Source organism: Lontra canadensis, unplaced genomic scaffold (genome assembly GCF_010015895.1).
Source record: "Lontra canadensis isolate GAN:19392208 unplaced genomic scaffold, GSC_riverotter_1.0 scaffold99, whole genome shotgun sequence".
Taxonomy (NCBI): domain Eukaryota; kingdom Metazoa; phylum Chordata; class Mammalia; order Carnivora; family Mustelidae; genus Lontra; species Lontra canadensis.
The window spans coordinates 3,130,708-3,142,841 of NW_022631093.1; the positions used below are offsets into that span (position 1 = coordinate 3,130,708).

Genomic DNA, 12,134 nt, shown 5'->3' on the forward strand with positions numbered 1-12,134 from the left:
GAAGTGAAAAGATGTCCATTAAAAACTCTTCCAATCTAGGGAATTTGTATGAAAGCAGTGAAGTAAGACTTTGACCATAAATTAATATATGGACAATCGAGAAGCCTTAGTAAAAGGTAGCTCTTGAATGAGAGCTCTGGTTATACGTGAGATCCAGGTTCCCCCATCTCTGTCTGTGGTCCCTACCCCGCCACAATGCCATCACAAGCAGCTAGCACAGTGAGTGTGCCCCCCACCTCCTTCCCAAAAAAGAACAGGATCTCTAATGAAAAATGGAAAATAAAGCTTGTTAGAAGCCTTGCGGTGGCAAGCACTGAAGTTTCCTTCAGGGGAGAAACTGAACCTTAGCTTTGATCCTTCTGCCTCTGGCTGAAGGGCTCAAGAAAGGAGGGTATGGTGGGGGTCTCAAGGAACGGTAACCCTCCCACAGACAGTGGCAGTGGAGGCTCGATGCCTCAGCAGGTCATGGCATGTATCACCATGGGAGTGGGGAAACAGCAAGACAAGCCATTGTGGGAGGCAGCTGAAGCGAAAAACAAAGAAAGCAAATGTGCCCTGTCACCAGGAATCTGGGTACAGATGCATGCTCCCTCACAAGCTCCTGTGACTTCTGGTCAGTAGGGTCGTATCTCAGCCTTGGTTTCCTTCTCCAGAAGACAAGAAACATGCCTTCTCCAGAAATGTTGGGTGAACGCTGGCTAAGCTCATCCTACCTGCAAGGCACTCCAAATCCTTTGGGAGTAGATACTGGGACAGACACTCAGATGTGGAATCATCGAGTAAACGCTAATACACAGAGTGAACCTTGTTTACCTTCCTGCATGCATGTGTCCTAACTGGGCAGAGGCCCAGTTGTCCTTTGGGGATCCACTACTCCCTACCGCCCACTCTCTCTCATGCCACCTTGACTGCAGGGGCTTGGCCTGACCTGTGTGGAGCCCAGGATCACAAAGCAGCTCACCAGGCTCATCATGGATTCAGGTGGCGGCACATGACCCCAGCCCATCTCACCCAAGGGGATTTTCACACGGCTGCAGGAAATACCAGCTCAGAGGTGCTCTCTCTTCCATAGCATGTGGAGACATACATGGGGAGAATGGACTTACCATGTGGGGGAATCAACTAGAAGGGGGTGAAAAGAGAAACCAGGTCCTCGTGCCCTATACCAAGTATGCCTGAGGCCAGCACCCTCACCCCTCACCCCCTTCCTGACTATCCAGTTATATAAACCAATAAGATCCACTGTTTGTTTGAGCTGGTAGCTGATTTGTGATTTGTAGCCACATGTCCTCACTGACAGGGAACGCCATTAAGAGTCAAAAGGGAACCCTTTGTCAATATAACCATCCTCTGCAGAAAAGACCCTCAGACTTTGCCTCTACCAAAACATTCAGTGAGTTGTTCTCACCAAGAGAACTATCTCCCATAATGGTCTACACTGAGCAAACCCTTTCACACTCAGTTGTCGGCCCATCTGTGAGATGCCTGGCCAGGGACCAACACACCCAGGTGGACTTTCTGTTTAAAGGATGCTTGTACATCTCCTCAGCTGACACATTCATTGATGTGTGTGCCCTCTAAGGGCAAGGACCACACCCTGTCCTCACTGCACACCCAGGAAACTCCAATCCACCCAAGGAAACTACTATTAGCATCCAACAAACCCTGGAGAAACCCTAAGAATGGAACTTAATTTCCACAGGAGCTATTTCTCCTTGGGAAGTAGTAATTACCAAATGAGGCTTCAGACGTTGCTTCAGAAACACTGCAGGGGTGACATGGTAGCTGAGAGGCTGGGAACTCCCCAAGGGTTCCAAGAGACTAAGACAGGTGGGTAGTGGTCAGCCTACACACCCGGGAGAACAGCACAGCGCCATTCGACCACACTGACCATACTCAGACCCTCCCTCTGTTGACTGTACCTGTGTCCTGAAGGCTACATGTTACTTTCTGGCTCCCACGGAACCAGAGGCCAGTCAGAACCTGCTCATTTCTGTGACAAATGTTCTCTGACTTCCTGGTGAGCACAAGGGAAGCTAATAAGCTTCCCTCATGCAACAGTCAACAATTTGCAAAAAATTTTCTACATGCAGACCCTGAAACATTTCTTGGAATCCAGTGGCAGCCTTGGCCGGGAAGGGTAAGTGATAGAGGGAACAGAGAACCACGGGGTGGGCTGCCATGCACAGGCTCTCCTTACCTGGCCTGCCTGATGTGTAAGCTCCACCACCACCCCTCCCCCCCCACCACCCCCCTCCCACCCCAGACACTGTGGCTCATTCACCAAGCACAGCACGGTCACCAGAGAACGCACATGAGACCCTCACCACAGCCCCAGGAGACCAAGAGACCAATGGCTGGGCAGCAGGGAGCTCCCAAAAGCGAGTGTGACCAGAAGAAAGAGCACTGGCAAGCCTCACTCATTTTGATGAGAAGTCTCACCTTGCAGATTATTTCTAGTTTTGGCTCTGTTCCCACTGAAGTGGAGAGATTAAACATTTGTTAAGAGAACAACACTATCTGAAAATAGGAAGGCAGGTTTTTTTTTTTTTTTAAAGAGAGTTTTAAAAAGATGAATTAATTCTCATGACAAGAAGAGAATTAGAACATAATGGTCAGTTGGACTCTGTACCTCATTTCCTAATAAAGAATGACTGCTCAGCAGCAATGAGACAAAAGAGACAGAAACAAATGCCTTTTAAGTCACAGATAATTAACCCCAGAGGCTTGCCGATGGCACATGAATATTGCTAGGGCGAATGGCTTAGGAAGTTTGAAAAGAGCTTCAGTGTTTATATGGAAAAGACAATTTCAAGGCTTCCTGAAAAGCAGAGACTCCTTCTGGCTGATGGGCCGGGCAAGGGGCGAAGATGCCAGTGTCAACCTTCACTGTGGGCCCTTGGAGAAGAGAGGGAAGCCTCTAGGGCAGGGACAGGCCTCGGCAGGAAGGGAGTGCCATCACCGTGGGCCAGCTCAGTGTGCTGCAGGGCAGGGCTGTCTTGTGAAGGGCTCACCTCATTGGCCACGGTTGGCACCCTTTGGGTGTTGTGACTTCTTAGACTACCCAGCTCTTCCCCCACAAGTTCCACATAGGGATCTTATTCCAAGTGTGCAATCACATCCCCAAGGAGACTCCGTGACAAGCAAAGCCGGGGCACGGGACTTCCCTGCCCCACCCAGACCTACCAAGGCCCTACCATGGAGATCTAGCTCACCTGCACCAGCAGCTTGTCAGTACCAGCTAGCAGAGGGACCCACAAGTCCCCAGAAAGAGCATAGCCACTCTCTGAGGACCTTTGTTAAGGTGAGTGAGACCTTCCAAGAGCGCTGGTGAAAAGAAACAGCACAGCAGATAGGACAGGGGGATCTGGAGCTGTGGACCCAGAGCCAAACAAGCCGGCAGCCCCCATACCTGTGATTCTGCCTTACGTTAAGTGGGTATGTCACATCAAGCCAGGTCGGCCCTGGGATGCAGCAGGCATCTAATGCATCTTCAGGGCTTGCTGTGTATAAGGCACCCGGGAAGCCAGAGAGAAGGGCCTGGCTCCCTGCACTCCCAGGGCTCGCCCTACACAGCAGCATGAGAGCTGGCCCTTGAGCGCAGGCCATAACTGCCCGTGCCATGTCCTGTGGTGCTGAGACCCTGGGCAGGGAGTCACACACGTGCAGTTCTAACAGCAGCATGGGTAGCTGCCATCGTCAGCCCTGAGCTGCAGTGAGCAAGGTCCTGCTGCTTCCAGATACCTGGGGACAGCTGAAACTGCCCAGGGGCTAGGAGGGAACAACCGCTCACCCAGAGCCTGGCAGACCTTTGATCAAGGAAGATCATGTGCAGAGGCAGGAATGAGGACTCGGGCTCACTCAGGCTATCTCAGTCCACCACTAATCTTTCTAGGCCCAGGCACTCAGAATTATCTCGGGGAAGCTCAGGGAACAGAAGCATGGGGTGACTCACAGCCTGAGACTCCTCTGGCTAATGCCATGCATGATCCTTGGCAGAGGCCCTTGTCCTCAATCCCTGAGCTTTATTCTGATGGAGTAATTGAAGGGATGGTAACTATGACACTCAAGGACAGTTCTCACCCCAGTGCCCAGGGAACCTTAATCTGGGGAGAGAAATTTTATGCGTGTTGCCCTTAAGTTCTTAAAGACACCAAGAAGAGAGCCGTGTTTCTTCTGACTGTGAAATGAAAGAATTCGAGCAAAAAGTTCAAGACTCTGAGAGAAGAGAGGATGGGAACAGGCGAAGTTCCAGATAATTCCTCATGGTCAACAGGCCACAACATGCAAGGTCATATACAAGTCTGGTTGGAGACAGAGGGATGGGCTTGGTGACTGGAGACATTTGTCACTCTAGGTCTAAGGCCAGATCTACACGGGCAAGATAGGAAGAGCCATAATGGAGACTATCAACCCCACCAGGCACAGATGCCAAGGAAGGAAAGAGGCAGAGAAGCCTTTTATCAGTGGTGCTTGCAGCCGGAGCCACCCCTGGATTCTCAAGTTTCATGAGACTTTCAGGCTTTAGCCAGGGCAGACTGGCTTGCTGACTGTGATTCAGGATTAGGAATAATGGTCTCTACTATTACTATGCCCTTTTCTCCAGTAAGACTGAGGAACATACCCCAAGTCAGCCTGTGAGTAAGTAGAGAGGTAGGAATCTACTGCCTACCAATGCGTCATGCTCACAAATGGGTGTCAGATCGTTGTGTCCAACCAGAACACACCAGCCAGCTGTGCCACCCACTTCCCACTCAAGCTGGGGCAAGCAGGAACAATATAGTTTTCCAGCAGCTGAAAAATGGTGGTGCCACCCAGAAAGAGCCCATTTCTGTGGGGCTAGAATTAGAGTTCGATGTCACTCTTACCTTTTTGAGGCCCAGGGTCTATAGGAGAGAACCAGCAAGCTCCCCTGTACATGAGAGTGAGGGTAGAAAGGTGACAGAAACTTCATCTCTTTGCCCAGACGGCAGTCTTGGTTTGAAAAGGACCTACTACCCCAGGCACTGCCAAATGTGGGTGGCTGCCTTCTAAATTCCCTGCATCTGCAGCCATTAAAGAAGTTACCTCAAAAGAAGCTAGGAGTTTATTAATCTGTTTTATGGAAGAGAGTCAGCCAGATCGCATTATACCAAGACAGATTATGCAGGCAACTGAGAGATCCAGAAAACATCTGCTAAACAAAATCAGAATTAATGGTAAACAGAACGCAATTCTTGATAGCTGAAGTTCACCCAGATGCAGAGAACTATAAAGAGGCTATTAGAGGCAGCTGCCAATTAAGGGCTAATTCCAAAGGTTTTCGAAAGGGAGGATCTAGTCACACAGCAGGGGAAGGGGGTGTGGTGCAGGCAGGTCATGTTTATTTAGGAGATTTGCATTGCTAAGGAGTCAGAGCCACCATGGGGGTGTGACAGTCACTCCCTCTCTCAGTCTTCTTCCTTCCAGGAGGACAGTGCATATCTGCTCTCAGATCTCCCTCACATCCTGCCAGAAGCCAGGTCAGGCTGGCCTGGACGAGAACCTGTGAGAGAACCATCCCTGGGAGGCTGGATCACGCAATAGGACATTGGTACCCACCCCAAAACTCACAACCTCTAATCAACACAGTCGCAGCATCTGGAATGGTGTCTAGATCACTGCATGTTCCGAAGAGATGGCTGACAAGGGCTGAATTATCCTGGCTGCTTGGCTCAGCTCACTCAAGTGTTCTCTCAGGGCTATAATTCAATGTGACGTAATCAGTTAGAGAAAAGTGCTGGTCTGAGCAGATGAATTCTGGCAGTCACAATCAGCACCAGCCCTCAGAGTGGACACGGGAGTGTCTCAGAGAGGTGAGATTGGCACCTTTGGCTGAAGCCTTAGAAAAAGTTGAAATTAAATTGAAGGTGTCTGTAGGGAGGTAAAAGTACGCATGCAAAGGAAAGGAGATGAAGATGCAACCATCTGTCCTTCCCCAGGCAGCTAGCACAGGTGGCTCCCAGGGCTCAAGGACTGAAGGAAGAAGGGCTTGGTGGCTGAGGCAGGCATGTGTCCTTCCCAGAAGACATCCTACCAGTCCTGCAGTCCTGCCACACTCACTGGTACGATATATTTCCCTCCAGGTTCCCCTGAGAGCCCCAGCCCTAGTGTAACTTGTCATCAAATAACCCCTAGATAGTTTGCTTCCAAGAGTCCCTCTTAGCTCTCTACCCTTGGCAGTGGGCATGAACGGGCAGAAGAATATACACAAGAGAGGAGCAGTGCATGAAAGGGACATTGGTCCAGAGGGAGTTCTTGTTCCTACAAATTAGCATGGAAAGGAAGGAAGATGCTCTCCTCTTGTCATGTGTTGCTAAGGGTAAATGCTCTCTGCAAACTTGAGAACTGAGAAGTTATTCTCATTATCACCACGTTACCATCCTGTCCATGCAAAGCCCATGGAAGTTACTGGACCCACATCATAGGCTCATCCTGGGCATTGAGGACACACTCCCTCTGCCTGAACTCCCTGGAGCAGGCCTTGCAAAGGATCCTGCATGGAAGGCCAGACCCAAGACAATCGAATACATAAGATTAAGACACCATGGGAAACTAAATTTGGGAAATGCAGCATATCACACCCCCTTTTGGGAGTCAGACTTAGCATCTTAAAGGTCGAAGAGGTTCTGCAGTACAAGTCTCAACAACTAACTCTATACTGAGTCCAGCACTGGCCAAGTGGATTATTTTCCTAGGGCTGCAACTATAAAGCCCACAAACTCCAACCCCACTGTGGTCTATCCCAGACTCCATTCCCACCAAATTGAGTCCCTCTCACTTCTCACTTCACAGACTTAGTCAACACTTCCCAAAAGTCATGTAGGATGAGCTTGTGGCTGATCATTGTTTGTGCCACTGAACCTGAGACGGAGAAGATACTCCTCAGTCAGATGTAGTCTGAAAACAAAAAATGGGAAGACATCTTGGATTGTGTGACCAGGAGGCTTCCTTCTCCAGACCTTGCCAAACTCTCCTGGGCCTGATAAACTGGGCAGAAAAATTCAGTGTTACTTATTAGCTCCTCTTTCCTTTCCAACTGCAAAATAACCCTAAGTGTTTGTTGAAAGACAATAATGTCTTATTTTCATCTGTAGGAATAATTGTTTATTGGAATATTTAGAGCATTTCTATAATTTTTATACTTGTACACTCTTCTGGAGAAGAAAAACCATCCCACCACTCAAGCAAGTGAATCCTCAGGCCTGAAAATACTTGGAACCAACCTGCAGGGTCCCACTCCTTCTTTCCTTCCTGCCACGTTATAAGCACTGACATTAAGGCACTAAGCTATTTCAGGAACTCTCCAACACTCAACTTTGACAGAAACAAGCAAGAAAGACATGAGTTCACAATGGGGGAAAAAAAAGTTTATGTGCTGTCAGGACAAATTTGCTGGTACAAACTCGAAGCATACACTCCCAGTCAGCCAGCTGTGAGAGCTGCTAATTCCAAAGACGAGAAGGTTATGGATGAGTAGAGCACAAGTCAAACACACCTATGCTCATCCTCCAACAGTGTCAGTTTTCAGTGGACTTGGAGCCAGAGGTCCAATCCAGCCTTTTAAGGCCTCTGAGCAAATATACACATGATTCTCTCATACCCCAGCCTTAGTATTTAGAGACCTTTCTAACACAAGGAAAGTAAGATTCCAGAATAGTTAGGTTGATATGTGATTCCATAAAGCAAATTAATTCCCAACATTCATAGTCGGGGCTACTGACATGAATTAAATAATACTCAAAACCAAATTTCATGCCAACTTTTCTGCTCAAGGCTATTTCTTTCCCATTTACATCAATAAGAAACATGGCCTCCTGGCTCCACCATATCCACCCAATTTCATTTGGTTTTGAGATCGACACAATGCAGCTTACCCTACAGATGCAGTTCACAGGACGCTGAGACCAAATCCAGAGACCATGGCAAATGGGAATGGAAGCCACAAAGTTTAGCCCAGAGCCAGATTACCCAGCTCCTTTAAACCCAGGGTTCAAGCCCCATGGAGAGCAGCAAACAACCAGGTGGACTAGTTTACCAATACACTGAGTATGCAAGGCTTGGGTCTCTCAGCTCTAGAAACATAATTTGATAACATGGCCATTCTAGGTCTTTAACTGTGGGGCTTAAAAGAAGAACTAATCAGGAACCAAGGACATATTCCATTTAGAGGTCTATGTGGAATTTGCTCACACCTTTTAGATCACCACTCTTTCTGGAGACAATGCTACAGAGAAGTTTGTCATTAAGGCTGAAACCAAAGACTCCAGATCAAGAACTCACTTTGATTCCCGACTTCCTCCTCCTAGCCCTGCAATAAAAAGATGATTGGCAAAGATGTCCCACACCATGGAAAATACATCTTATTTGACAGTTGGTATTGCTGAAAGTAAGGGAAACTTCAATTTCTAAGGAAAGGTTTCAGAAATCACCACCCATGCATACTTACGTCAGAGACCAAAAAACAAATGTGTTAGGGGAACCGGCAGTGAAAATGAACATAATGGAATTGTTGCAAAAGGGACATTAATTGGTTATTTCTATTTCAGCTTAGCGAAAGCTGCAAAAATCTAATTACAAATATTTTTCACAGTGGCACCTTCTCCCAGTTATTGAAACACTTCAAATCATAAACCATTTTTTATTGTTGATGTTGTTTTTGCTGGATGAAATCAAACAATTACTTCAAGCTCCACTCAAAAATAAGGCTTCTCTCCAGACCACAGATAGGATCATGAAGAAGCCAGGTCCCCAGACCTCCACTTCGGATAGTCGAAGTAGAAGACACAGTTCTCTCAAGCAGCCCTGGATTTCAATTCTTACAGTCCTTCGAGGCAAGTACCAAATAGTCAGCACCCAGAAAAGGCCACATGAAATCTGAAAGAACAGGCTGCCTACGGTCTGAAGTTCATGTTAGCTTCAACAAACTACTTCCAAAATGTCAACACTGAGAACGAAATGGGTATGAATGCATTTTCCCTACCTTCTCTTCTTGCGACTTCAAAGCTTCTGGACTCCTGCAAGAAAAGAAAGGCTTTGTGTTTTTGAAGAATAATTCACATGTACAGATACTTGCAAAAATCTCACCTCTGCTAGCCATTTATTCACAAAATGATGAACAATTTCATAAGAACATGACATTCAGCAATGCTGGGTCTACTAAACTCCCAACACACATACACATACACACACACACACACACACACACACCAGTAAAGGTAAACAACTTGCTGTTTGGGGACTTAATAAAAAAAATACATTATTAATCATTTAAGGTTTTTTGTGGTTTTTTTTTTGTTTGTTTTTTTTTTTTTTTGCCACAGGAGGGCCAGAGGGAAAGGGAGAAAGAGAATCTTAAGCAGGCTTCATGCCTGATAGGGAGCCTATGTCAGGACTCAGTCTCACAATCCTGAGATCATGACCTGATCCGAAATCAAGAGTCAGACACTTCAATGACTGTGACACCCAGGTGTCCCAATCATTCAGTTTTTAATGAACAGAGACAATTCTCGTGGTCTTCTTCATTATGTGGAATCTGGACTGGTACCAAGTGTGAAGGAAGACCCTGACCCGGGCTGATACCACGTCTTCCACCTAGACTGCAGGTACTATAGAGCTTGGGAACAACACAAGCAGTTAGGAGTCAGAATGATCTGACCTGCAGTAGATTATGGTTTGTGGGGCCATAATGAAGACCACCATTGCTCCTGAGTGGGTCACTGGCGTTATCTAGCGATTGACTGTCCTCAATTCAATAGTTTCCAAAGGGTGGGATCTTACAATCTGGACAGCCAGTCCAGGCCAGTGGACTAAATTAAGCCTTTGGTATTTGTTTTTTAAATTCATTTCTGCCTTCCCGCTTGTATAGGGCAATAAGCAAAGTGTTTGAGAAGTTATATAAGCAAAACAGACAGAATTCTTGCATTGAAAACATTCATAGCTGAAAAAAAAGTAAAAAAAAAGAAACATTCTTAGTTGAACAGGAGGCTACAGAACAAACACAAATTACTGAGAAGTAAAGGGGTGGTTTTACCTTGAAAAATACCAGTATATTCATATTCAGGTGGATACATAAAGGAAAGGGTTTTTAAAAGAGCCTTTGAAATAGCACTGTAGAATGTGCAGGCTTTCAGATAGGAGTAAGGGAGGGAGGGTTCACCAGGAAGAGAGAAATGCTTAAGAAAAGGCAGGGTAAGGGGAGAGAACAGGGTATGCTCACGAAGCAGGAAGAGACCCAGTGAGAAGTAATAGGAGGGAAAAGCTGGAAACATATGCTGTGGTTTCACAACTAATCAAAAGTACCTATAATTCATCATCAATAACCAGTTTAGGATACAAAGTCTAATATCAAGAAAAAATTGAAAATCCATGCTGGAAACCAAAGAAGAGAGAATAAAGTACCTAACAAGCTTGGGCCAACTTCTTGCCATCATGACAAAGAGGACCATTCAACACCAGCACTTCTGTAGCAAATGGCATGTGTCTTTCACAATATCAGCATTCTTGTCTAGTATCCTTTGGGATCAGGAAGCAGAGGTAATATGAGGGATGAAACTGAGGAGGCACTTGAAAGTGTATCCCCTCTCCTGCCCCAAATTACATTCTCTGACTGCCACTTCTGTAATGAGTCAAAAGCCCAAGTGGAAACCAATGGAAGACACATGCTATAGGCCTGCAGCTCATCAGCACCAGCACAGTTAGTGAAATGAGCTTCTAGAATGCTGGTTCCTGAAGAGGGTCCACTGAGAGCACTAAGTGTTATGAGAGTTAAGCAAGCTACAAGGCACATCACTGCACAAAGCCAAGCCCACACTGCTCCTCAGCTCTCTGCTACAGAGGCAGGCACCACATCCCTGGAAGTAACCAGTATTTCTGGAACAGGGAAAATTCATAGGCAACTTATACAATTCAAGAAGAAGACTTTAGGGATGTCTTACTGCAACTGTATAAAACTTGTAAATTAAGAAAAACTGACATCTGCATTATGTTGTATCTTCTTATCTAACAACATGGTATTTCTCATCATTTGTTCAAGTTTTTTTTTTCTTCCAAAAGTATTTTATAATTTTCCTGTATGTATTCTGAATATTTCTTTTGTAGATTTTTTGTTATCATAAATAGAATTTTCTTTCATTATACCTTCTAATTGCTTTTTATTTCTGCGTATGAGTGGTTTTTATGTATGGATTTTTAACCAGCCACTTGACTGAATTTCTTTTTTTTTTTTTTAAGATTTTATTTATTTATTTGACAGACAGAGATCATGAGTAGGCAGAGAGGCAGGCAGAGAGAGAGGAAGGGAAGCAGGCTCCCGCTGAGCAGAGAGCCCAATGCAGTGCTTGATCCCAGGGTCCTGGGATCATGACCTGAGCCGAAGGCAGAGGCTTTAACCCACCGAGCCACCCAGGTGCCCCTTGACTGAATTTCTTATTCCATTGATTCTTTTGGGGTTTCCTTCGATGTATTTATATAATCTTCAAATAGCTATGATTTTATCTCTTTCCTTCCATTTCTTAGGTTTCTTATGTCTTTCTCTTGTCTTACTGCTTCAGCTAATTCCTCTATCTGATGTTATTTAAGTGTTGTGGAAACTTGGCATGCCCATGGGCATACTGGTCTTGTGTCCGACTTTAAGAAGAAAACCTTTAGTGTTTCCTTACTAAGGGAAACAAAATGCTGGCTTTTGGCTCAAGGTATGTCCACCATATTAATGAAATCCATGCACGATTTACTGAGTCTTTGAAATAAATGGATGTTCTAGCTTGTCCTTTTACTTGTTTCTTTACTGACCATTTCCCTCCACTGGAATGTGAGATGGGATGGCACCAATATCTTTTTCATTCTTGCTTCCCCAATGCTATCCTCAATGCTGTAAGAGAGAAGACGTTCAATGCTTGTTAGATGAATAAAAAAATGTGTGTTGAATTTTATCAAATACTTTTCCTGAATTTAAGGAGATTTTCATGATTCTTTTTCTCCTTAGATCTATTAGAATTCTCTTTAGCTCTAGTAGAATTCATGGTATTCACCTATCTCTGTATTTCTGGAATAAGCGTTTCTTAATCATGATACACTTACTAAAAAATATTGATGGATTTTACTTGTAATGATTTTAA

At 45.6% G+C, this 12,134-nt stretch overlaps 1 protein-coding gene across 2 annotated transcripts in view; it reads right to left on the reverse strand.

The window, feature by feature from the left end:
* Positions 1 to 12,134, reverse strand: part of FSTL4 (follistatin like 4) — a 410,907-nt gene that overhangs the window by 361,305 nt on the left and 37,468 nt on the right. For both annotated transcript variants that reach the window (XM_032837649.1, XM_032837647.1), the window contains exon 3: positions 9,002 to 9,035. In XM_032837649.1, the coding sequence (XP_032693540.1) occupies positions 9,002 to 9,035 (34 nt within the window). The remainder of the gene's footprint in view (positions 1 to 9,001; positions 9,036 to 12,134) is intronic.